Source organism: Mus caroli, chromosome 2 (assembly GCF_900094665.2).
Source record: "Mus caroli chromosome 2, CAROLI_EIJ_v1.1, whole genome shotgun sequence".
Lineage (NCBI taxonomy): Eukaryota > Metazoa > Chordata > Mammalia > Rodentia > Muridae > Mus > Mus caroli.
The window spans coordinates 97,716,536-97,739,597 of record NC_034571.1 but is presented as its reverse complement, the minus strand read 5'-3'; the positions used below and the strand labels follow the sequence as shown (position 1 = coordinate 97,739,597).

Sequence of the window (23,062 nt, the reverse complement as noted above, 5' to 3'; positions counted from 1 at the left end):
GAAGGGCCAGCTTCATTTTAAGAGCCATTTCACAAATGGTTTGAAAGCAATAAAGTTTTTAAAACAGAAAATAGCTGTGGAAGAGCTTTGAAAGTTGTGATGTTTCTGTTGATTCAGTAAGCAGAGCTTTCTCTTTGGCTGGCATCCCTTCAAGCGATGGCAGTCGGGTTCTATTAACTGGTGCGTTTTGTTTTAAAAAGGCCCAGGAGGAATCATCTTGGGCAGGAAGATTCTGGGCGCCAAACTTTAGAACTTAGGCTCCTTGCAAGGGATTGCAAAGTGCATAAGTGGGTGTCTTATATTAAAGTGTGGGTCGGATGTTCCAGCACAGTGATGGCTTTTAATCCATTTCTTTTGGCCTTCTGGGAATGGAGGCCTGACAGGTCTCGGTGATTTAGAGCTATGCTGGGTAATGCTTGCCGAAGCAGCAGCATAGCAAGCGAGAGCTTCAAACTTGGAAGAAGAGGCAGCTTCTGTGTGGACTCCATCTGGGCAAGTCACTCCAGCAGGGTAGAACGTTCCCCAAACCCAGACACGGAGTTCATTCCCTCTTCATCATGTGGTGCTGAGAGCCTGGGGAGCTGGAGTCAGAGTGTGTGAGCTTCTGTGACCGTGGCTAGCAGTTGAACTCTTTGAATCTTGGCTCCCTGTCCTGCAAGATGGGAGTGACCATGTTTGTCATCTACCTCACAGGCATTGTGCTGATTTGTGTTGTCAACTTGACACAAATCTACACATATCTGTCTTCATTGAGAAAATGCCCCCATTCAGTTGGCTTGTAGGCAAGTCTGTGGGGTATTGCCTTGATTAATGGTTGGTGTGGGAGGGACCAGCTTGGTGAGGCAGTGTCATCCCTGGGCAGTGGCCCTGGGCTTTATAAGTAGGCTGAGTGAGCACAAGGAACCAGCCAGTAAACAATGCTCCTCTATGGCATCTAAAATAATAATAATAATAATAATAATGACAATAATGATAACATTAAAGCAAATAAACCAGAATAGGACAAAACAAATAAATGAATCAATGGGTAAAAAACAAAAATGAGCCAATGAAAAGCCCAAATAACATGTATTAACATAGAGATATGAACATATTCATACAAAGAAATCCCATTAAAAAAACACATACACAGAAATAATACCCCTGAATATCATAATATGAGCAAAAGATCTGTAAGGTTAAAACAAAAGAAAAAGAAAAAGCCTAGACAAAGTTTTACAAGGCAACAAACTTCCAAAAATAGCACTGAGTTTGGTTTGTGATGGCCATCCAATGCTGGGCACGGGGCCTGCCCGTATGTGTGGTTTGTATATGTACCCAGTGAGACTCCGTGGGAGAACACAATTTTTCCTTTGTGAATGGTTATCAACTGAGGGTAGCTTCTGAGCTAGGCTTGGGGCCTTGTGTCCCCTTCCACTCTCGGCACAGTGGCTCCAGGTTCCTGCCTTGGGTTCCTGCTCTGGTTTCTCTCCATGATGGATGGCTACTGTAAGCTGAAATAAAGCCTCTCCAAGCTGCTTTTGGTTGTGACATTTGTCACACCACCAGCAGCAGCATCCCTAACTAGGATCTGTACCAGGAAGAACAAGGTAAGAGGATGGATATGGAAGAAAAGGGAAAATGGTCGTGTGGGGCTCTGACCTCACAGGGCTTTCTGAGTTTGCCAGGCATCCAAGCCCTCTGAGGAAGTGGCTGCTGAGTGTGGCCATGACCCTCCTGTCTTACCAAATGAAGATGTAATAATAACATGAACACTAGCCTGAGTCTTCAACAATGGTATCCAGTGTATTGTATAATATATTTATTGTGAGAGAGTCTCACTCATGTGCACATGTGTTTTGGTCACATCCACTTGCTTGTTCCCTCCCCTTCCACTTACCCCATATCTTAGTCGGGGTTTCTATTCCTGCACAAACATCATGACCACGAAGCAAGTTGGGGAGGAAAGGGTTTATTCAGCTTACACTTCCATACTGCTGTTCATCACCAAAGGAAGTCAGGACAGGAACTCACACAGAGCAGGAACTTGGAGAAATAAATGGATACAGAAACCAAATGGAGGGATGCTTACTGGATTGCTTTCCCTGGCTTGCNCAGCTTGCTTTCTTATAGAATCCAGGACTACTACCCAGGGATGGCACCACCCACAAGGGGCCCTCCGTCCTCAATCACTAATTGAGAAAATGCCTTATGGCTGGATCTCATGGAGGTATTTCCTCAAGGGAGGCTCCTTTCTCTTTCATGACTCCATCTTGTGTCAAGTTGACACACAAAACCAGCCAGCACACCCCATATCCTGTTTTCTCTTATCCCTCTCTTCTTCATGTGCTGTTTTTATTTCATTTTTTATTTTTCTTTCATCCATTACACCCCAACCAGTTTCCCCTCCCTCCTCTCCAGCCTCCACACCTCCCTTCTCCCCAGATCCATTCTTTCTGTTTCCCTTTGGAAAAGAGCAGGCCTTTTGGGGATATCAATCAAACTGGCATAGCAAGTTACGATAAGACTAAGGCACCCATCCTCATGTCAAGCTGGACAAGGCAACCCAGAAGGAGGAAAAGGGTCCCAAGAGCCCNCAAGAGTCAGAGACACTCCCATACCCTCCCAACTTCATGGGCTCTGTTTTTAATCCTTAAGTGTGTTTAGTGCTGTCTGCATGCCCATGGGCATAGGGCCATGCTCTGGAACATGAGCTATTTATCCAGAGCCAATTCCCTACAGAAAATTGATTTTTTTTCCTCCTTTAAGTAGCTATCAGTTACCAAAAGCTCCTCAGCTAGGGATGGGGTTTAGGGGGCCCCTTCCACATTCTTGTTGCAAATGCACTGGCTTATCTTGTGCAGGTTTTTGTGCATGCAGCCAGAGCTCACTGCAAGTCCTTAGGTGCAGTGGTCCTGTCCCGACTGGAAAATTCCATTTTCTAGAAGTTACCTTTCAATCTTTCTTCTCCTTCTGCAACAACCTTTTGGGAGAAAGGAGTATAAGATAGAGGTTCCATTGGGGGCTGAGCATACCTCAACCTTATACTCTACATCTGGCCAGTTGTGAGTCCCAGATCGCCAGCATTGTGTGGGCATTGTGTGCCAGGCACAGTTCTGAGGGCTTCACAAGTATGGCTGAGTCTTAACTCTACAATTCCTGAGATCAGCACTGGAATTACTCTCACTGCTCAGGTGAAAGAATTAAGGCACAGGAAAGTTAAGTAACCAGCTCAAGTTCACACACCAAAATGAAGGGTAGAGTTTGAGGTCAGCACCCTGGCTGTAGGGCTTGTACCAAGCCACAGACGTTTTTCTCTGGAGTGTGAAACAGTGTGCTGTAACCCTTTACTCTGTGGTTGACTTCATGTTCTACATCAGGAGCTGGCTGTGGTCAAGTGTGTTTCTCAGGAAACCTGGGCAGTGATGGGGAAAGCCTCATTGCTATGGTTAGCATCTCAGCTGGGCTGGCCAGGGAACACTTGCTTCTCCCCCGTGCTCCAGCAGTGCAAGAAAGACAGCCTGACTGGGAAGGAACAGCTGTGTCTAGCTTGCGAAAGTCATTTTTTAAAGGTCAGAAAACAGCCCAGGGCAGGGCTGAATCTGAGTGGGTGTGTCTGAAGTTCAGACTTGGGGCTTTGGAGACAAAGGTCTGTTTGATGAAACCAGAAGGCTCAGCCCTAAGACCTGGGGGTCAGAGTGGTGTGTGCATGTCTGTGTGTCTATGAGTGTGTGTCTGTGTGTGTCTGTGTCCAGTATATACACATGAGTGTTGGTGCTCGAGGATACCAGAGGTGTGGGATCCCACTGGACTTGGAGTTATAGGTGGTTGTGAGCCACCTGACAAGGATGCTGGGAATCAAATTTAGTTTCTCTCCAAGAGAATTGTGTGCCCTTAATAACTGAACCATTTCCCTAGCCCCTATCTTATTTTTTTTAAATAAAGGATGTTCCATTCCTATACATCTGTCTGTCTGTCTATCTATCTATCTATCTATCTATCTATCTATCTATCTATCTAATCTATCTATCTAATCTTTTCATCTACCTACCTATTCATCCATCCATTTATCATTTATATATTATTATTTCATGTCTATGAGTGTTTGTCTGCATGTATGTCTGTATACCACCTACATGTCTGGAACCTTTGGGGGGGGTCAGAAGATAGAGTCAGATTCCATGGAACTGGAGTTACAGGAGACACCATGTGGGTGATAAGAATCAGACACAGGTCCTTGGGAAGAACAGCAAGATCTTTTAACCATTGAACCATCTCTCCAGAACCCACCTTATTTTTTGAAATAGGGTCTCTCCCTGAACTTGAAATTCTCTCTTTGGGCTCCACTGGCTGGCCAGCCAGTCCCCACCTATTTCATCACCTATAGCACTAGGGTTGTATGAGCACACACCCAAGCTCAGCTTTAAAAAGGTCCCGGAGACCCCAACTTAGATGTGATGGCTATTGTTGGTTGTCAACTTAACCATATCTAGAATGACTTGATGGCAAAGAGTAGTCTGTCATTCTACATTGAAAAGGACTGTGGAGGTGGTATGAGACCGAGAGGTCAGTCAGAGTGGACTGGGGAGGTAGATCTGCAGGTACAGTACTTGAAGTGCAGACATGAGGACCCGAGTTCCAAAATCCCCTTCTTTCATGTAAAAACAAAACCAAAAAGCCAGGCACAGCAGCAGACTTCTGCACCCAGCACTGTGGGAGGTGTGTGCAGACTAAATGACTCCTAGAGCTCACTTGCCATCCCATCAGCCATTGAGCTCCAAGTTCAATGACATATCCTATCTCAAACAATAGCTATTGTGACCAAGGAAGACACCTAATACTGACTTTTGGCTTCCACGTGCATGCACGCACAAATACACATACCAACAGTTCTATGTGTATGAACACATGGATACTAACACACACACACACACTATTTATAGGAGTTCATTAGGGAAAATCCAATAAAGTTGTATTACGAGACTGGCCCACTATTTTTCTTCCCCTTTACAATGGGATTCAGGAATGAGAGGGCATCCCATCTCATTGCAACATCCTAATCCATTTGCTGCTATGGCAATGCTGCTTCTCTGCAAAGCCTTCATTCGCTTCACATCCCAGGTACTATGTTAGACTTATTTCACAACTCACTGTGGTAGTTCAATGGATGCAGTAACTTCTTTTTGTCTTATCTTGAAACCAACCGTGTACCATCCTTCATGCTACCAAATCAACCGTGATAACCTGAACTCTGTCTCATCTTCCTGCACTTCTGCCTTACCATACTGCCTTCTATTGCTCCTTCCTTCCTTCCTTCCTTCCTTCCTTCCTTCCTTCCTTCCTTCCTTCCTTCCTTCCTTCCTCCTTCCATCCCTCCATCTCTTCCTCCCTCTCCCGCCTCCTTCCCTTCCCTCCCTCCCTCCCTCCTTTCCTTACACTTTAAAATAGAATCTTGCCATGTCTTGCACTCAGCATTCCAAGTGAAGAAATTGCAGGCATGGCTACTACACATGTCCCTGTATTGATTTTTCTACTGCAATGTAACAAATTGCCCCAAACTTAATGGCTCGACAGGAGTTGCTATTATTTCATGGTCTCTATGGGTCACCTGGCTAGGGAAACTTCATTGGTCCAGGGTTCCGGGCTGTAATTATGGTGTTGGCAGGCTGCATGGACCTCTGGAGATGTGACTGGGGAAGAATCCACAGGCAAACTCACTTGGGGTTAAAGGCAGAACTTTTAGTGTGGTTGCCACACTGGGGGCCTGGCTTCCTTAAGGCTGTCAACACAGGAGCCAGCCATTCATGGTCTCTCGTGACTGGAGGTCTTTGCCACAAGGACTCACAAATCAAGCTTCTTACCTCAGGAAGCCAGTGTGAGGGAAAAGTCTGCTAGGGCAATGGCATAGATAAGGTCACTGTATCCTTTCCTTGTCTTGTTTAGAAGTAAGTCACAGGTCCCTCTCAATCTCTAGGAGGGATATCACAGAAGGAATGGCCAGCAGTGGACCATGATGGCCATCTCAGAGCTGGCCAGACATATCACCTGGACTAGACTTTCACCTCCCTGCCTTCCTTTGTATGTGTCTTAAGCTTTCTACAGCCTGTCTCTAAATTTACCTCCCATTTTGTTTATTTATTTATGTGTGAGATGGTGTCTCATCTAGCCCAGACACAGTATGTATGTAGCCAAGGCTGACCTCAAACTCCTCATTTTTCCTGCATCCTCCTCCTGAGTCCTAGAATCCTAGGTGTGTTCCTAGCTGTTTCCTCTTTTGAATAAGCACCATCTAACTTCTCATTTTTGACTTGTAAAATGTTCTTCTGGGCTGGGGAAATGGTTCAGAGGCTAAATGCTGGGCAGGTGTAAGGAGCTGGGTTTGGATCCCTAGGACCCGGGTAAATAAATGCCTGCTGGGGGCCTCAAGGCGTCTGCAAGCTGTAACTCCAGCCTCAGAGCATATACACAGGGTATTCGCAGAGCAAGCTAGATAGCAAAACTAGCCATGTCAGTGAACTCTGGGTTTGACTGAGACCTGGCTGGTGAATAAGGTGAAAAGCCTTATTAAAGATAACTCCTGATATCAATGTAGGCTTCCACATGCATGAGCACACACACATACAACACATACACAGCATACACACATACATGGACACACACACATACATTCACATGTGTGGGAACACACATAGCACACACACTTATATCGACATACATGGGTATATGCACATACAACACACACAGCACACACATACATGAGCACCCAAACACACATATATATCCACGTATGTGAGTACACACACATACCATACACATCCACATTCATGGGTACACACACATATACACTCATATATACATACATACCATAAAAAGTGGAAAAAAGAACATTTCTTCTATCTGTAGGGTTTCTTTTTAAAAAAATTTTATTGGCTGTTTTGTTTATTTACATTTCAAATGTTATCCCCCTTCCCAGTTTCCTCTCTGAGAATCCTCTATCCCAAACGCCCCCCTGCCTCCACAAGGGTGCTCCCCCACCCACCCACTCCTGCCTCACTACCCTAGCATTCCCCTACACTGGGGCATCAAGCCTTCATGGGACCAAGGGCCACCCCTTCGTTTGATGCCAGACAAGGCCATCCTCTGCTACATATACGGCTGGAGCTATGGGTCCCTCCATGTATATTCTTTGGTTGGTAGTTTAGTTCCTGGGAGCTCAGGGTGGGGGGTATTTCTGGTTGATTGATATTGTTGTTCTTCCTATGAGGTGGCAAACCCCTCCATTGGGGTCCCCCTGCTCAATCCAACGGCTGTCTGTGAGCATCTGCCTCTGTATTTGACAGGCTCTGGCAGAGCCTCTCAGGAGACAGCTATATCAGGCTCCTGTCAGCAAGCACTTCTGGGCACCAGCAATAGTGTCTGGGTTTGGTGGCTGCATATGGGATGGATCCCCAGGTGGGGAAGTCTCTGGATGGCCTTTCTTTCAGTCTCTGCTCCACATTTTGTCCCCGTATTTCCTTTAGACAGGAGCAATACAGATGAATTTGTTTAATTAGCAAAGACATTGTTCAAAAAACTATAATAATTTTTCAGTAATATGAAAGGTACCTTTTTTTTGGTTCCTAGAACCTGTCAAGAATCTAATAAAGGCTATAGAGACCCACTTCCTGGAAATGAAAGACACAACCCCACATGTGCTATGCCAGTGATTCTTGATGCCCAGCTTCCCACTCTTCTCTCAGTGTTGACAGTGCCCACTTTAACATGCCCACAATTTGGGAATTTAGTTAGTGCACCATGGAGACAGCTTATCTTTGCTCTGTGGTGTCCAGGCACTGGGTGGAAAGACTTACACAGCTGCAGAGATTTAAACTGCTGAGGGCAGAATGATCTAGGGGCAGCTTTTATCAAGTGTGTATGCTGTCTGTCTGAGGTGCTTGGTTTAGTCTGGAGTATCATCTGCCTGTGGCATGGGCTGTTTAGAGTGGCTCCCAGGTTCCAGAACAGGGAGGGCAGCTTCCCAGGTACTCAGCTGCAGCTGTGTGGCTTTTTATGACATAGTATGGCATTATTTTGCCACACTCTAGTTGGCAGAACAAACTCAGGTCCACTCAGCTTCAAGGGGGAGGAGGAAACCTCCCACTCAGAGCGATAAAAGAAAAATTGCAGCCATTAAAAGGGCTGCCATGTGCGTGCACACAAAAGTGCTTAGGGAAATCCTGGAATCCCAAACTCTAAAGACTGCAAGGGGCCACAAAGGAGTCTTGGGTCCGCTTTCCTTGCAGCTCCCTGCCGCCTTCTGCTGGACCCTTGCGGGTGTTTTTTGACTGGTCTGCTGCCATCTACTCTTGTCAGTTTGTTCCTCAGTCCAGAGGTAGAATGTTTCTTCCAAAACATGGCTTTGCTCCCAAATATTCCCTATTCCCCAGCCCTCTCCACCAACCTGAAACCCACACAATTCTGTGATCCAGCAAACACCCACGCCTGAGGTTTTATCTCATGCTATGTCCCTCCTCACTCTTCTGATAAAACTATTGGCTACCTTCTTGTAGTTATTTTTTTTTTTCATTTTAATTTTATTCTGTGTGTATGGGTATTTTGCCTGGGTGTATGTCTGTGCATTATGTGTGTCCACTGACAGAAGAGACTGTCAGGTCTCCCAGGACTGGGGTTAGAGATAGTTGTGAGTCACCATGGGGGTGCTAGGAATTAAAACTGACTCCTCGGGCAAAACAGCCAGTGCTCTTAACCACTGAGCCATCTCTCCAGGCCCTATTCCTCATGTTCTTACTCCTGTTTTCTGTTGCAGGGTCTTTGTATATACTTGTTCCTCTGCATGGAGCATTTTACATTCCCTTGTTCTTTGGGTCTTGATACTTTCTCAGTATTGTTCTTCTCCTCTTCCTTGATCAAATCCCTACCCTCCCTACTGTGTTCTCCTAAGAATTGTGCATCTACAGGCTATAGTAGCCTCATGCTTACATTTGTGAGGATGTCAACGTTACATCCTTATCTCCTATAGCTCAGTATGTTCCATGAAGCCAGAGGTCATCCTTTCTTCCTCCAAGACATTGCTTACTCCAGAGTGTGGCATAGAGCAGTCATTTGCTGGGGGACAGAGAGGAGGAGGGAGAAGGGAAGAAATGAAGGAAGTGAGGAAGAGATGAATCAATATGAAAGATGCACATTCGGGTATGTGTAGTAGTGAAGTGATGAGCTCATTAACTTAAACCAGCTCGTTGTGCTTCCCACAATCTTATTAATTAGAGGACTCTCTTTTATTATTAAGCTATAATCTCTCTTCCCCTGGTCTGCAGTTAAATAACACATCCAAAAAGTTTTTCCATGGCTGGTCAGAGGACTTTTGGGTAAAGGCACTTAGTATGGAGCCTGATGACTTGAGTTTGATCTCCAGGATACATATGGAGCAAAGAAAGAACTGACTCCTGCAAGCTACCCTCTGACCTCCATGTCTGGATTCATGGAATGATCTATAGGAGATATGCTTGTACTGTTGTAAACGGTATGGATGTACAATGTAAACATGAGGCTACTATAGCCTGTAGATGCATAATCCTTAGGAGAACACAATAGGAGGGTAGGGGGTTGATCAAGGACACCACATACAAATAAATGAATGTTTCAGAAAAGCCTTCCCATGTGATTCAGAGAGATTCTGACCCCTGTCAATGAGTCTCTTTAAATGTTTGTGACAGCCCTCAGAACAGAGAGATAAAACGGGTCCCTAAGGTCAATGGCAGGTACAGTTAGCCAGCATGCCTCCCGAAGGCCCTAGCCATCCAATGTTACATCTAACTCAAGATCACATCTTCATCCTTAGAGATAAGCTCTTTGTCCGCAGCTTTTGACAACACTGATATTTCAGGGTGCTAGGCTGTGACACTCATAAAGCTCTGAGTGTTGCCCAGGATCTCAGTGCAAGCAGACAGGGACCCCTCTTTACAAGGTAAGATCTCACCAAGATAATCTCCTAGAATGTATCCTTTATTCAATATGCATTTGGAGAACTTAAGATATAGCTAGGCAGCATTTAAAAACACTTTCTGCTCTTGCAGAGGACCTGACTTGGGTTCCCAGCATCCACATGGCAGCTCACAGCAACCTGTAATTCCAGGACCAGGGGTTTGGACACCCTCTTCTTGCTTCCCTGGGTACTGCATGCAATGGTGCACATGAATACATCCATGTCAGTTTCTTAATGTGACACTCAAATGTCGTCCTGGGGGAGCAGTACAAAGAACCATGACTGGATCCTAACTCAGTTTTAGAATTTTAATTTACTGTTTTATTTTTGAATCACCACACACAATAATAGGTTTCTTTTGATACCTTCGTACACACTAAGTTTGTCTAAACCTATTCTCCATGCTCCTCTCTCCCATCTCCCCGCAGTACCCCTCCATTCCCAGTATTCTCCTTCTGACCCCCATGTCACAATTTCTATTATCCTCCCCCTCCCTTACCTAAAGCCTCCTCACCCCTCTCATGGCTCCTTTCTAGTTGCATGGCCTCCATCCACCTTCATCCCACATACATGTAGACATAAACACGTAGAAGCTAGAATCCGTGTACGGGAGAGGACACATGGTATATGCGTTACCTGTTGCCTGGATTGCCTCTCTTAGAGAATTTTCTAGTTTGGAATGTTTCTCTGTACATTTCCCTTTTCTTTACAGTTGAATAATTATTATCTATTCTCTGCTAATGGACACCTAAGTGGTTCAATGTCCTTGCTATTGTGAACAGAACAGTAACAGACATGGCTGGGCAGGTGTCTCAGTGATGAGATACAGAGGTCTTTCAGTTTTATGCCCAGGAATTCTGTATGTGCGTCGTATGGGAGTTTTATTTTTTATTTTTTGATAAATGTTCATACTGATTTATATAGTGGCTTCGCCAATCTACATTTTTACCCACAGTGAATAAGGGTTTCTCCTTCATTACATCCTTATTGCTTTTTAAATGACAGTTATTCTGCCTGTGGTGACAGATCTGTCTTAGAGACAGATCCTCTAAGAAGTTTTAATTTACCTGATGGTTGGAGGTTGGACATTACAATAATTATTTGTTGGATACTTGTATTTCTTCTTTTGAGATGACTTTAGCTCATTGGCCCATTTTTTGACTGGCAGCTTCATGTTTGTGGTGTTTAATCTTGCAGTTCTTCATAGATTCTAAATGCACTATCCAGATGTAACAGATCTGGATCTAGATTGAAGCATGGCTGGCTTGCTCTTCTTCTGTAAACTGTATGTCCGCTCGGCTGATACGTTCCTCTGCTGTGTAGAGCTTTTCAATCTCATGTAATAACAGGAAGTTCTTGCCTATTATTAATTATTATTATTAATTATTAATTATTATTATTACTACTACTATTATTTGGGTTATTTTCAAGACATAGTTTCACTGTTTTTAGCCTTGCCTGTCCTGAAACTAACTCTGTAAACCATCTGATACACTATTCTCTGCAGTTCTTCACCCCAATCATCTTTTCAGTGGCTGTCACTTGCTAATCGGTGAATATGGCTACTCCCTCAGCTTCATGTATGTCGTTGATAGTTTTGTTTTTAAGTTACTACATTCTGAAGTCAACAGTGCTTGATAAATATCCAACACATATTCCAAGGGTTGAATACTGAAAAGTCAGTTGAATTAAATTATTCAATACTTGGAGACAGCAAGATGACATAAAAAGAGACTGCCACCAAACCAGATGTCTCAAGCTCGATTCTCAGGACCTACATAGTAGGACAGAAAATGATGCCCAAAAGTTATCTTTTGACCTCTACGTTCCTGCATACACACACACATTGCTGACTCAAGTTGTCAGGCTTGGTGTCACCTTCATCTGCTGAGACATGTCACTGGCCCAGACAGTGATCTCTAGAGTGTTTTCCTTCAACATTAAGTGTCTCTGACAGGAGCCACACTTTTTGTTTTTGTTTATAACTTATTGCTAGAAGCTTGTCACATGGTGCCCAGCCCATCATCGTGGTATTTTAAGACGTTCATTCATGAGGCTTCATGAGTTCATGTGCTCAGAAGGTGGAGATAGTATTAATGCATGTCACACCAGAGCACAGCAGATGGCACTTCTTAAAACGCTTCGGACTTCACTTGCCTCCCCATTGGGAATTGTGTGAGGGAGTAAAGGCTCCCTTGGGAAGCCCTGGATTCAAGTCAGAAGGAACAAATTCACCCAAGGCTGTCGTTCTTCACTTTAGTCTGGGGTTTTTCATCAGCCTCCTCCGGCTGTGGTCAGCGAAGCCCGTGCTTCCTCCTAGCAGCCGCTCCTCCCCGTTGCAGCATGGCTGTGAGAGAACATCTTGCTCAAAGCAAAAGCTGCTTGGCCCAAGCATCCTTCTTCATTACCACACTATGTCTTTGAAACAAGATGAGTTAGTTTTGACTCTGAAATCCAACCAACGGTTGAATCTGTTTTAATAAAAGCACACAGGGATCCTATCATTAGGAAAGATTTTAAAATGTAACTGTAAAATAACAAGATGTAGAACTATCTCAGACAGAGGTTCTGTTCAATCACGAGCATCACAACCGGTTAGATGCAAACACTCCATAGGCTGTGTGGGAGACGACATGGATGGGGGGTGGGGAGGATGAAGCCATGCCACGTGCCTTCCATGTGAAACTGCAGCTGCCTTCGAGAAGTCACGTGTGGTAACACTGAAGCACAGCTTCCACTGTAAACCATGAAGCAGGTCCCAAAAAGAACCAGGACCTCTGCACAATGCTCCTGTTGTCCATTGAAAGTGGCTTTGCCTAGCTGAGGCCATAGAGAATGTGGGGTCCTGCAGATAGAGAGGCCCAAGGGTTCTGATGTGGCTATTAGGAGTCAGTCAGCCTTTTGAGGGTGCCTTACTCAAAAGACATTGGTTTTTACATAATGTAACCATCCCATTGAGGATGTTGGCAGTGTAGGTTTAAACCTGACAAACCCTTAAAATGACTTGAGGCCAGTTTCTTATATCTCAATCCTAACTATGGAAAAAAGTTAAAAAACAAGAATACAGGGCCATAGAGATGGCTCAGTGATTAAAAGCACTTATTGCTCTTCTGAGGGACCAGTGTTCGAATCCTAGTACCCACATGGTGGCTCAGAACCATCTGTAACTCCAGTTCTTCTATGACACCTTCTTCTATGGGCACCAGACAGGCATGTGGTATGCTCAGATGCATGCAGGCAAAATACCCATACATATAAAGTTAAAATAATTTAAAGTTTTATTTTAAAAAGGAAAAGGGAAATCACAAGAGCACAGAGGATCAAAAGGAAAGCTGTCTACATGTTCTTACTTAGGGTGAAAGACACCGTCCATCCTTCCTTCTCCAAGCTGCACAAGGGGAAACTGGAAAAACCATCTCAGAAGACAATCACAGCTCAGCTTTTGTCATGGAGAGGCTGTTGTGTATTCTCAAAGCCTTCCTATTATAAGACTTTCTCCAGTTGTTCCTTTTTCGGTTGGCAGAATACAGTCCCTGAGAAAAGCAACTGGAGATGCAGCCTAGGCCTGGGAGGGAGAACCCCTCATACCGACCTGCTTTTGCACTCTTCCAGCAGAGGGCGTCCCCTTTGTGGTCCACAGCTCCTCTTACATGAAAGCAAGCCCAGGCTGTAATCAGAGTTTGTTTGTTTCGAGATTTTCTGCATAGACAGCTGGTCCCTCCTCCTCCATAAGTTTATTTGCTCGCCCCACAGTAGCTGGGTGGAGTAGTTTAGCTGTGTCTGTTGTCCTTATATATGCAACCGAGGTCAGAGACACGTGCCCAACTCTGGGTGGCTGAAGATATTTATCAATCAGACCTTCTGAATTCCTAATAAGCGGATTCTATCAAATAGCTCTACTGTTTTCACAAAGAGTGTAAAAATCTGTTCAAGTATCATTCCTTTCATTTAAAACGCTTAAAGCATTAGAGCCCAAGGAGACCACTCCGTTGATAAAGTCCTTGCCCCTGGAACAAGAGGAACTAATTGAGTTTGCTCTCCAGAGGCCACTAAAAAGCTAAGCACACTGGTGCATGCTTGTAATCCCAGCATGGGGGGTGTGTAGGCAGGAGGATTGACCTCTGGGACCTTCTAGCTAGTTAGCCCAGCTTACTTGGCAACTTCTAGGTCCCAGTGAGAGATCTTGTCTCAAAGAACTGTGGACGACGGCTCTTGAAAAACAAATGGCACCTAAGGGTGGTGTCTGGCCTTCACATGCATGGATACCTTACACACCCACATGCGTGGATACTCTTACACACACACACACACACACACACACACGCATGCATGTGGGGTAGTAAGAAGAAAAGTATTAACTAAGAACATTTAGCTACTTTTTGCACCACCAACCCAGAATAGCCAGGGAGGGGTCATCAACAATGGGAGAGCAGGGCATGCGGCATCCCAGACTTCCATGTTCCACGCCCTCCTTTCCTGCTGTGCATCAATCACTCCTACCTGTCAATCTCTCCTCACCTTCCTGCTGGGCATCATACATTGTGCTGACAGTTCTGATCTCAGCAGGTGCTTCTAGTGACACCAGACCTTTTGAGAGGTGTCTCCTGTCCTAGGTGGAATATGAATAATTTTTCTTTTGGAAATAACCTAATGTGAAATAAATCCCTTCTGTTCCTTGACACAGCATGAACAAAGAACCAGAAATCCTTTTAAATCCAAGAGAAGTACATTCTATTGAAGCCATTTATCCTTGAGATATTTCCTTGAGTATATTTTTCACATTCCTTGTGCATCATGGGTTCTTGGATCATGTCTACTTTGGTATCATTTGCTAGCTGCAGGCAGCCACATCTTTCTGATTTTTCTATGCTTTAAGCCTAGTAAGTGATAGAAACCTATTTAAACACATGAGTGTCTCCCACAATGTTGTTTAAAAATCCCTTCATCAAGCAGGCGTGGTGGAACATGCGTTACTCCCAGCCATGGGAGGGAGAGCAGGTTAATAGATATGAATTACAAACTGAGACCCTGTCTCAAAAAATCCCTTCATCAAAGACGAATTTTTATAGCACTTCCCTGTGGTTTTCCTGCAATACATCGCACTTACTTCGTTCCTTGTTTGAGTTGTTTCACGAGGGTTCTGTGATGAGCGGAAGGACCGTGGCCAGGCAGGACCTGTCTTGCCTGCTCCTTGTCTCCAGCGCCTGCCCATTGCAGCCGCATCCTGATCCCACATCTCATGTGGATGCTTTCTTTCACAGGGACAGACAATCTACAGATACATGTCACTCCGACCTCAGAGTCCTTTCCCCTTGGGAAATTGTTACCAATTTCACCAACATGGCCTTTCTCGGAAGTCAAGTCTTCCTCAGCAGCAGACAGATTCAAGAATGTGCTGGGGCAGCCTCCTGACAACACAACCTTGCTGAAGCTATCCCAGACACCTCTGCCCAAGGCACACCGCAGGACCAGGGCACATGTGGACTTCTCTTCATCCCTTTACCAAGGAAGTGGACATAGCGCCTCCCTGGATCTTGCCAAGGACCCCACTGAGACTCTGGTCCAAACAAGGCCTGAAGGGGGAAGAGAAGCAGCAGACATGTCAGGTTTGCCTCGCACCAGCATGCTTCCCCCATTACCTACAGCCCCATCAGCCACCTCGAGTGCTGTCTCCCCATCACAGCCCCCGGTAGGGATGCCTTTCCTTTCAAAGCATCCGTTGAGGTCAGACAGCTCCCTTCTTCTCCCTCCACCATCATCATCTTCATTGGCCCCTGATTCACCACATTCCATCCCCCCTCCTAAGCCAGTACAGCATCCCACCAAAGTGCCTTTGTTTCCCCAAATGACACCAGCTGACTCCTCTTCAGGTCAGAGCCCAGTTAATGTTCTGAACCCATTTTTTCATAAAACAAACCTCTTTCCATCCAGAGATGCCCAGACTCTCATAGGTACCCCTCGCCTAGACTTTTCTACACCCTCTGCAAAGCAGTACTCTGAGCCGTCCCTATCAGAGAGTCCCCGCCCAGCAGCTTCCCCAAGTCCTGGGGTTCTGAGCTCCATAGCAGAACTAGACCACCTGTCTCTCCCTTCCCTAGCCCCTGGAGGCCTTCCAGGTGGAACCTCCTCACGGCCCATGTGGGAAGAGGCTTTGAGTCCTGTATCTACCCAGCCAGTCCTCACAGCGGGGCCTGTCAGAGGGCACGGTGCAGAGTCATTACCCACTTATCTGCGCACAGCGGCAGCAAGCTATGGGGCCTGGGCCCCACGATCCCAGACTGCAGAGTCAGTGATGACCAGCAGAGAGCTAGCCCCTGTTCCTCCTACAAATAGTTTTGCCAACTGGCCACATTTGTCAGAAGTGCCAGAGAGTTCCAGAAAGCCCACCCTCTTCCCAGAAAACAAACCTTCCTCTTTGGTGCCGCCTCCTCAGCCTCTTACTACACTCAGTCAAGGGCAAATGGTCCATCCTGAGGCAGCTCCTGGATCACCACTGAAGGGGACAGGCACCCCTCTCTCCCTGCTTACTGTCCTCCAGCCCAATAAGGATCACCATGCCTCTCCAGCCCCTGTGCCAGAGGCACCCTTGTCCCGAGAAGGTGACCATGATGAGTACCTTCCTGATGCAGCCACACAGCTTCTCTCAAGCAAACTTCCTAATCCTCCTCCTACAATTTGGACATTTCCTCAGCAAAAGGAGGATAGGGCAGCAGCCATTTTCTGGACAAATGAAAAGGCAAACGGGACAACTTCTCTGTGGGCTCTGCCAACGAAAGAGGCCCCCAGTCGTCGTGCAGTGACTGGATCCACCTCTGATTTTAACACAGGTCATCTCTCACCTCTCATCATGACAGCACTAAGAACAGACCTCTCTCCTCCAGGGTCACCTCCGTCATCCGCGCTCACCACACAAGCTCCTTCTCCTCACTCTTCCGGCACCAAGCTGGAGTCTCTCGCAGCTGTCACAAGCCAGTCAGAGTTGCCAGCTTCGGCTTCCAAACAGGTGACAGAACTTCCCTCCTCCACCGACGTCCATGGTCTCCCAACAATGGGAGGCACGAGAAAGCCAGCAGCCACAGATGTTTTCTGGAGCTTTCTTTCAGCAGAAACTGCATCCCTCTCCACACAATCGGGGATATCTGGCTCGCAGCAGCAAACGAATCACGATGTAAACACTCATACAATTAACTCCACACATCGGGAACTTCGTCCAGCTTCAGCGGCTCTTCCCGGTGGTACAACTTCAGCTGCCAATGCATTACAATCTCGGAATTTCAAAGAGATTGCTGGGCAGCTGGTGGCTGCAGACAGCTTTAACTTCCAGGACCCAGTCCTCAGTCCCAGGACCAGCCAGCCTCTCCAACCCTCAGAAGAGGCCGTAGTTGAAAGCCACACAGACTTCCCGCCCACAGGCAAGCATGCCAGAGACTTTGACACAGAAATGGTTCATTTCTACTCCTCCACAAGTCAACATCCTATGTCACAACTGCCCATCGGGCCGGCCCATCCTTTTTGGCCAACCTGGCCAAGTTTAGCTTCTGCGGCTAGCTTGCACCAAATGCTTTCAGACGGAACAGACACAGGTTCACAAATTTCCAGTGACATCTATCTATCACCAGGGGAAAATGGCTCCCCACCATTCCAGAGTGTCCTGGAATATCACTCATCTACAGCCTCACCTTCTGTACCAACCGGTGCCTTTTCCAGGACCCCTTCCAAAGTGCTGCGAACCTCCCGGCGTCCCAAGAAATGGACAGGTGCAGCCACTCACACAGGTAGTTTGTTTCCTGGTACCCAGAAAACAGGTATGACTGCTTTTTCCGGCCAAAGCATCTTCAAGCTTCACACAGATGCTCAGCTTTGCTTTGAAGCAGCCTGCCTCCCCTCGTTCAGTAGTGAGGTGCAGCTCCAGGCAGGCAGGCCGCCGATCCATCCAGCCTACCTGATTTTTTTTTAAAGTATTCAGAATATATGTCCTTGTTATCAACAACCATGGCTTTGCTGTAAGCGGCATTCTCGTTATGGCTGATTGACTTAATAAACCTAAAGCTGTTTCCCTGAGCTCTCCCCTCTGCAACTCTGGAATGCAGAGCCTTCTTACACTAGCAAGCTCATAAGCAACATTCCTTCATCATCAAGACTGTGGTGTGTGCATCCCGGTCCAGTGACAAACTTTTCCTTTTCTCTCTTTGCAGTGGAAACCTCTGTGTCCTCCAAAGGAGAACTGTCAGCAACTGCAGCAGCCACCGCCACCACCACATTGTTTCTGAGAAGATCAAGTCCAGCGCCACTGTCTGCGGCACTCACTGCTAAGGGCACTGGCAGCAGCAGCAGCAGCTTAGCCAAGAGCAGTCTGACCACTGCTCTAGCTAAAAACGTCACCAACAAGGCAGCATCAGGCCCAAAGGTGACAGCAGGGACCATCCATACAGCCTTTCCATTCACACCAACCTACATGCTTGCCCGGACAGCACACAGCCTGAGCACACACACAACCATGCAAGGGGCAACAGGCTCCGTGTCAGGCCTGTTGTCCACAACACACCTCCCCAAGAAGCCACAAGCCATGCACACTGGTCTCCCTAATCCTACCAGGCCAGACACACCCAGAGCATCCACACCCCGCCCACTGACAATCACAGCTGCGCTGACGTCCATGACGGCATCAGTAAAGGCCACGAGACTGCCATCTTTGCAGGCAGGAAACACAGATGCTGCTTTTCCGGCTGTGTCTACTGCAATGGTCACAACTGGCAGGATGGCATCCAACTTGGACTGTCAGATGTCCCACAAGTTCTTAGTGAAGACAGGTAAGATGTCACTGTCTTATTGTTCTGCAGTCCTGACTTCAGAGATGTGATAGAAAGTGCCAAATCAGTGCTTGTCAATCAGGAGCACTCTTGCCCGCCCTTTCCAAGAGGCACTTGGCTTTGCCATCATAGTTGTCACACTTGGGGAGGGGAGCATTACTTGGAACTTGTAGGCACTTAGAATTATGTTTAACATTCTCCAGTGCTCAGTATGCACAGTAATGACTGCCTGCAGCTGGGGACAACACTCAGTTGCTAAAGTGCTTAACACAAGGAGCCTAGTTAACCTCTTTGAATCCGTGTTTTTAAAAAGCTGGGTATGATAGTTTATAATCCCAGAGCTGGGGGAGAGGAGAAACAGGCAGACCCCTGGGCCTCACTGTCCAGTCAATCTAGTCTACTTGATGAGCTGCAGTGAAAGACCCTCTCTCAAAAACAAGGTGGGTAGTACCTGAGGGATAACCTGGACCTGTCCTCTGGTCTCCACATGCAAAGACATGCATAGAACACAACTGAATACATACATGCACTCAGTTGAGTGTGTGATGGACATGCACACTCACGTGCACACACGGATGCACAGGCGCACACACATGAGGTGGGAAGGCAGAAACAGACTAATCCATATGTCAAGGTTGAGAAACCTCGACTCTTAGTTTCAGAGGAGGGAACATTAGATGACATGGATTCTAGTCTCAGGATTGGTTCTGATGTCAGAGGTGCCCAGGAAAACCCCAAGTACTCCAGTGGGTCAGGGAATACCAGAACTCAGCGTGCTTGGTGAAGTACACCGGGGATGTCTCACATGAATAAACAATGTGATTCATTTAACACAAAGTCTTGGGAAGTCCTACACCATTCAGAAAGGCTTTCCTAATTGGCAGAGGCCAAGTAGACAGTTAAGACACGCAGGAGGAAGCCAGAATTTCTCTTGATGTCAGGTAATTTCTTTGGGGCTGGTGATACTGGAGCCATGAGCAAAGTGGGGTTGCTCTCTCCTTTGTCCCACTCCCCGGTTGCAGCAAGCCTAGCAGGCATAGCATGCTTCCAGTAGTGTAACAGTGTTTTCTATAAAAAGCATTAGACACATTATTTGAAAGAGCACGCCAGTGTTGAGTGCTCACGTCCCGCCTTCCTCCTCGACCCACAAAGAAAGAAAGGAAATTATATCTCGAGACGTATCTTATCCTAAAATGGGAAATCGTGAAGCTAGGCACAGCAGAGAATACAGTATCTCTTTCAGTTTCTCAAAATTATGCCATCTGGGTTTTATCCCCCACTCCCCTCTCCAGATCCTTACCTTCTCCCAGTCCCACTCCATTCAGAAACACCCGCTGGGCTCCTCTTCCCTGCCCCGGCACTAGCCTCGGCTGACCATGGTGACCAGACACCAGCTCTTCCCACTCTCACTCCTGAATATCCCTTCGCTCCACCACCACCCCCACTGCCACCTGCCTAGTGCCTGCTGTCACCATCATTTACTTGAAATTTCTGCAACCCTATACACATATCTGTCTTCATACCTGTCTTCTTCAATCTATTTGCCAGCCTGTAGTCCAGAGAATCTTCTAGAATGCATTCCTTTGCTTTAAATCCCTTATTTTCTATCTCACTTAGAACCAAACTAAACATGTACACTGACAAGGTTCACCTCCTTCCCCCCCCCATGCCTCTTCTGGATCTGGGAGTGTGTGGGGAGGGGTAACAGTCTCCCCCACCCTAGCCTAGCTGACTGCTGCTGCCCTTGGAAACACCAATGCCCATGGAAACCTTCCTGTATCCCAGGCTTTTACTAAAGCCCTGACACAACTCTGTTGTTCTCATGGTGACTATTAAATTCTGTCACTGGTGCCGTTTGCATCCCCTCCCTGTGAAATGGACCTGTCCCTTCTGGACTCAGGGTTGATTAGAGCTGTAGAATCCAGCTCAGGGACCGTCCATCTCTAAGTACATTGTCAACGGATGCTGTTACAGAAATGTGGTTGCACGCTGACTCACTGGGGACCAGGCACATAGGGGCTGGTCCTCAAGGACAGAGGCAGCATGGGTTAGAAATGGACTGCCATCAGCAAACCAGCTCTTTGGCATTAGAGCGCCATATATGGCTTGGGCCTTAATTAGGACCGACAGTCACTTCTCCCAGCCTGACACCTGATTGGGTGACCTTTGCTTATTCAGCTGTGCTCTGGATTTGACGGACATAGAGGCTGGGGGGCTGCTTGTTTATTATGCGGTTCATTCTTGCTTCTGTTTCACCCCACAGTTTTCTTCCTAACTCAGAGGAGAATACAGAGCAGCGAGTCCTTGAAGCTTGGGGTAACCAAAGGGCTCACGCAGGCATTGCGGAAGGCTTTCCACCAGAACGATGTCTCCGCTCACGTAAGTGCCTTGCTTTCTAAATGCAGTTCTGTTCAAGCAGCTCTTGGGTCCAGAGTGGAAGTAGATGTCTTCCTCCTTGGTAGATGCCACACCCACACTTGCCAAAAGTGGAATCTTTTTGTCATTTTGGCTGGTAGCTAACATCTTGTGGCTGGAGAAGGTCGTCTCAAGATGAAAACCTGAGACTAATTACCTTATATTGCTCTGATACGTGAAAACAATGTCCCACTGTTACATCGTTTGAGGAATATTTATTATCCTCTAGAAGGTGCCCATCACTGTTTTCCTTTTGTTTTCTCTTTATTGTCTGAATAAATACTGTTTACGTCTAGACATGTAGCAGGTATAATAAAGCCTGGGAGACATTTGCATGTTTATAATCACAGAACATGAGAGGCTGAGACAGGGGGAATGGATCCAAGTTTGTGGCTACCTTGGGCTACAGACTAAGACTCTGTCTCAAAAGTTCAACCCTGAAACCATTTGTACTACTAACAACAACAAAAGCCCAAATTGCTCAGATCTGTAAGAAGGGTTCCACTTTGTTTGGTGTGCCAGCAGCAGACAGGGAAGTAAACATTTTTCTCTCCAAACACTTTCATGCCAAGTACTGCCTAATAACTGCTGGCTGGTTTTAATGGCACAGCTAAGTAACGGAGGCATTGTTTTTCAGTCTTTTGGGTTCATCCCAAGTAAATGCAACTGGCAGTCAGCAAGCTCCCTTTTGTTCCACTTAAACATATCATCTGGCTTCCTCTTTCGATGGTCTGGGTGACAGCTGCACTCAGGATAGGGGTCCCACCCCACCCGTCACACAGAGGACCAGGGATGAGGTTTTGGCACATCCTCTATTGGTCATTGTCAGTCTCTCTTTTATGATTCTAAAAAAAGAAATTGAGAGGAAGAAGGAAGGGCGAGAAGGAGGGGAAAGCACTCTTCACTGTGTGATCCCTGCGCTGGGGACATCAACATTTTTAATTCAAAAGTTAACCATGTAACTGCTTCCCTTCATCTGCCTGCTATGGTCTCCACTGACCCGCAGCCATTTTCCAATGACCCCTGTAGCTTTGGCTTTTCTGCACACAATTACAGACCACTGCAACAGCCACGAGTCCTTAAACATACTTGGTGCACTTTGCAAACTTAGCACATTTCTTTTGATAATTTTATGGTAGCACAATGCAATTAATACACAACAATTAATTAGTAAATCAGGATCATTTGCCATTAGTAAATGGTAGTGGCTAAAATAGCCTGCTAAGTTCCAGTGAGCTGCTGCTGCTGCTGCTGCCTGCACAAGGCCAGGAGGCAGGCCTTGGCATCCCCTCTGTTCAGTTACTGGTTGATGTTTTTGTTCATGTTTTAAAGACATGCAAGGGTTAGAAGTATATTAAAAGCAAATAGTCTATGGACCAAGGCTTGTGCTTTGAAGTAATTAAAAGGGCTGGAAAGTTCCCAGCTTGCTCACTGGGCGGGTTGTTGTTCTTTGGGGCCATGTTCCTGTGCCATCTTGAAGCTCCCTGGGTAGTCATTTTAAGAAAAGAGCCAGTGGAGAACATACGTTGGAAGGACCATATTGCACCACCCATGTAGCAAAAGCAGTTTTCTTGGCTTCTTTGAAAAATATTTGTGACCTGGGACCTTGTGCGTGTTCGAGAAATGGTTTTCCCCTAGCCTGTCTCCCCAGTCCTACAGGACACTGATGCAGCTGCAGGGATCAGGGGAGCATGCAAAGGTTAAAATAGCTTCACATAAGAATACGGTTTCACAGCATGAAGTCCATGAGAGACAGAGGTGGTGCTGGGCATAGTCATGACCTGTGTATTAGTGTAAAGCATGGTTTAGATGGTAGACTGTATGGGATCTGGGTTTTATAACCATGAATAACAGAAGGGAGGCTGGGGATCCACTT

General features: G+C 46.4%; 1 protein-coding gene across 7 annotated transcripts in view; it reads left to right on the top strand.

The window, feature by feature from the left end:
- The window catches only part of Kiaa1549l (KIAA1549 like), a 271,141-nt gene that overhangs the window by 139,931 nt on the left and 108,148 nt on the right, over positions 1-23,062 (top strand). For 3 of the 7 annotated variants that reach the window (XR_003835987.1, XM_029474420.1, XM_029474419.1), the window contains exons 2-5: positions 15,223-15,567; positions 16,060-17,766; positions 18,157-18,771; positions 21,035-21,150. Coding sequence is in view for 6 of the 7 variants with exons in the window: in XM_029474420.1 (XP_029330280.1) it covers positions 15,223-15,567; positions 16,060-17,766; positions 18,157-18,771; positions 21,035-21,150 (2,783 nt within the window). In the remaining variant the exon portion in view is untranslated. The remainder of the gene's footprint in view (positions 1-15,222; positions 15,568-16,059; positions 17,767-18,156; positions 18,772-21,034; positions 21,151-23,062) is intronic. The other 4 variants (XM_021156233.2, XM_029474422.1, XM_029474421.1 and 1 more) reach the window with 3 other exon arrangements.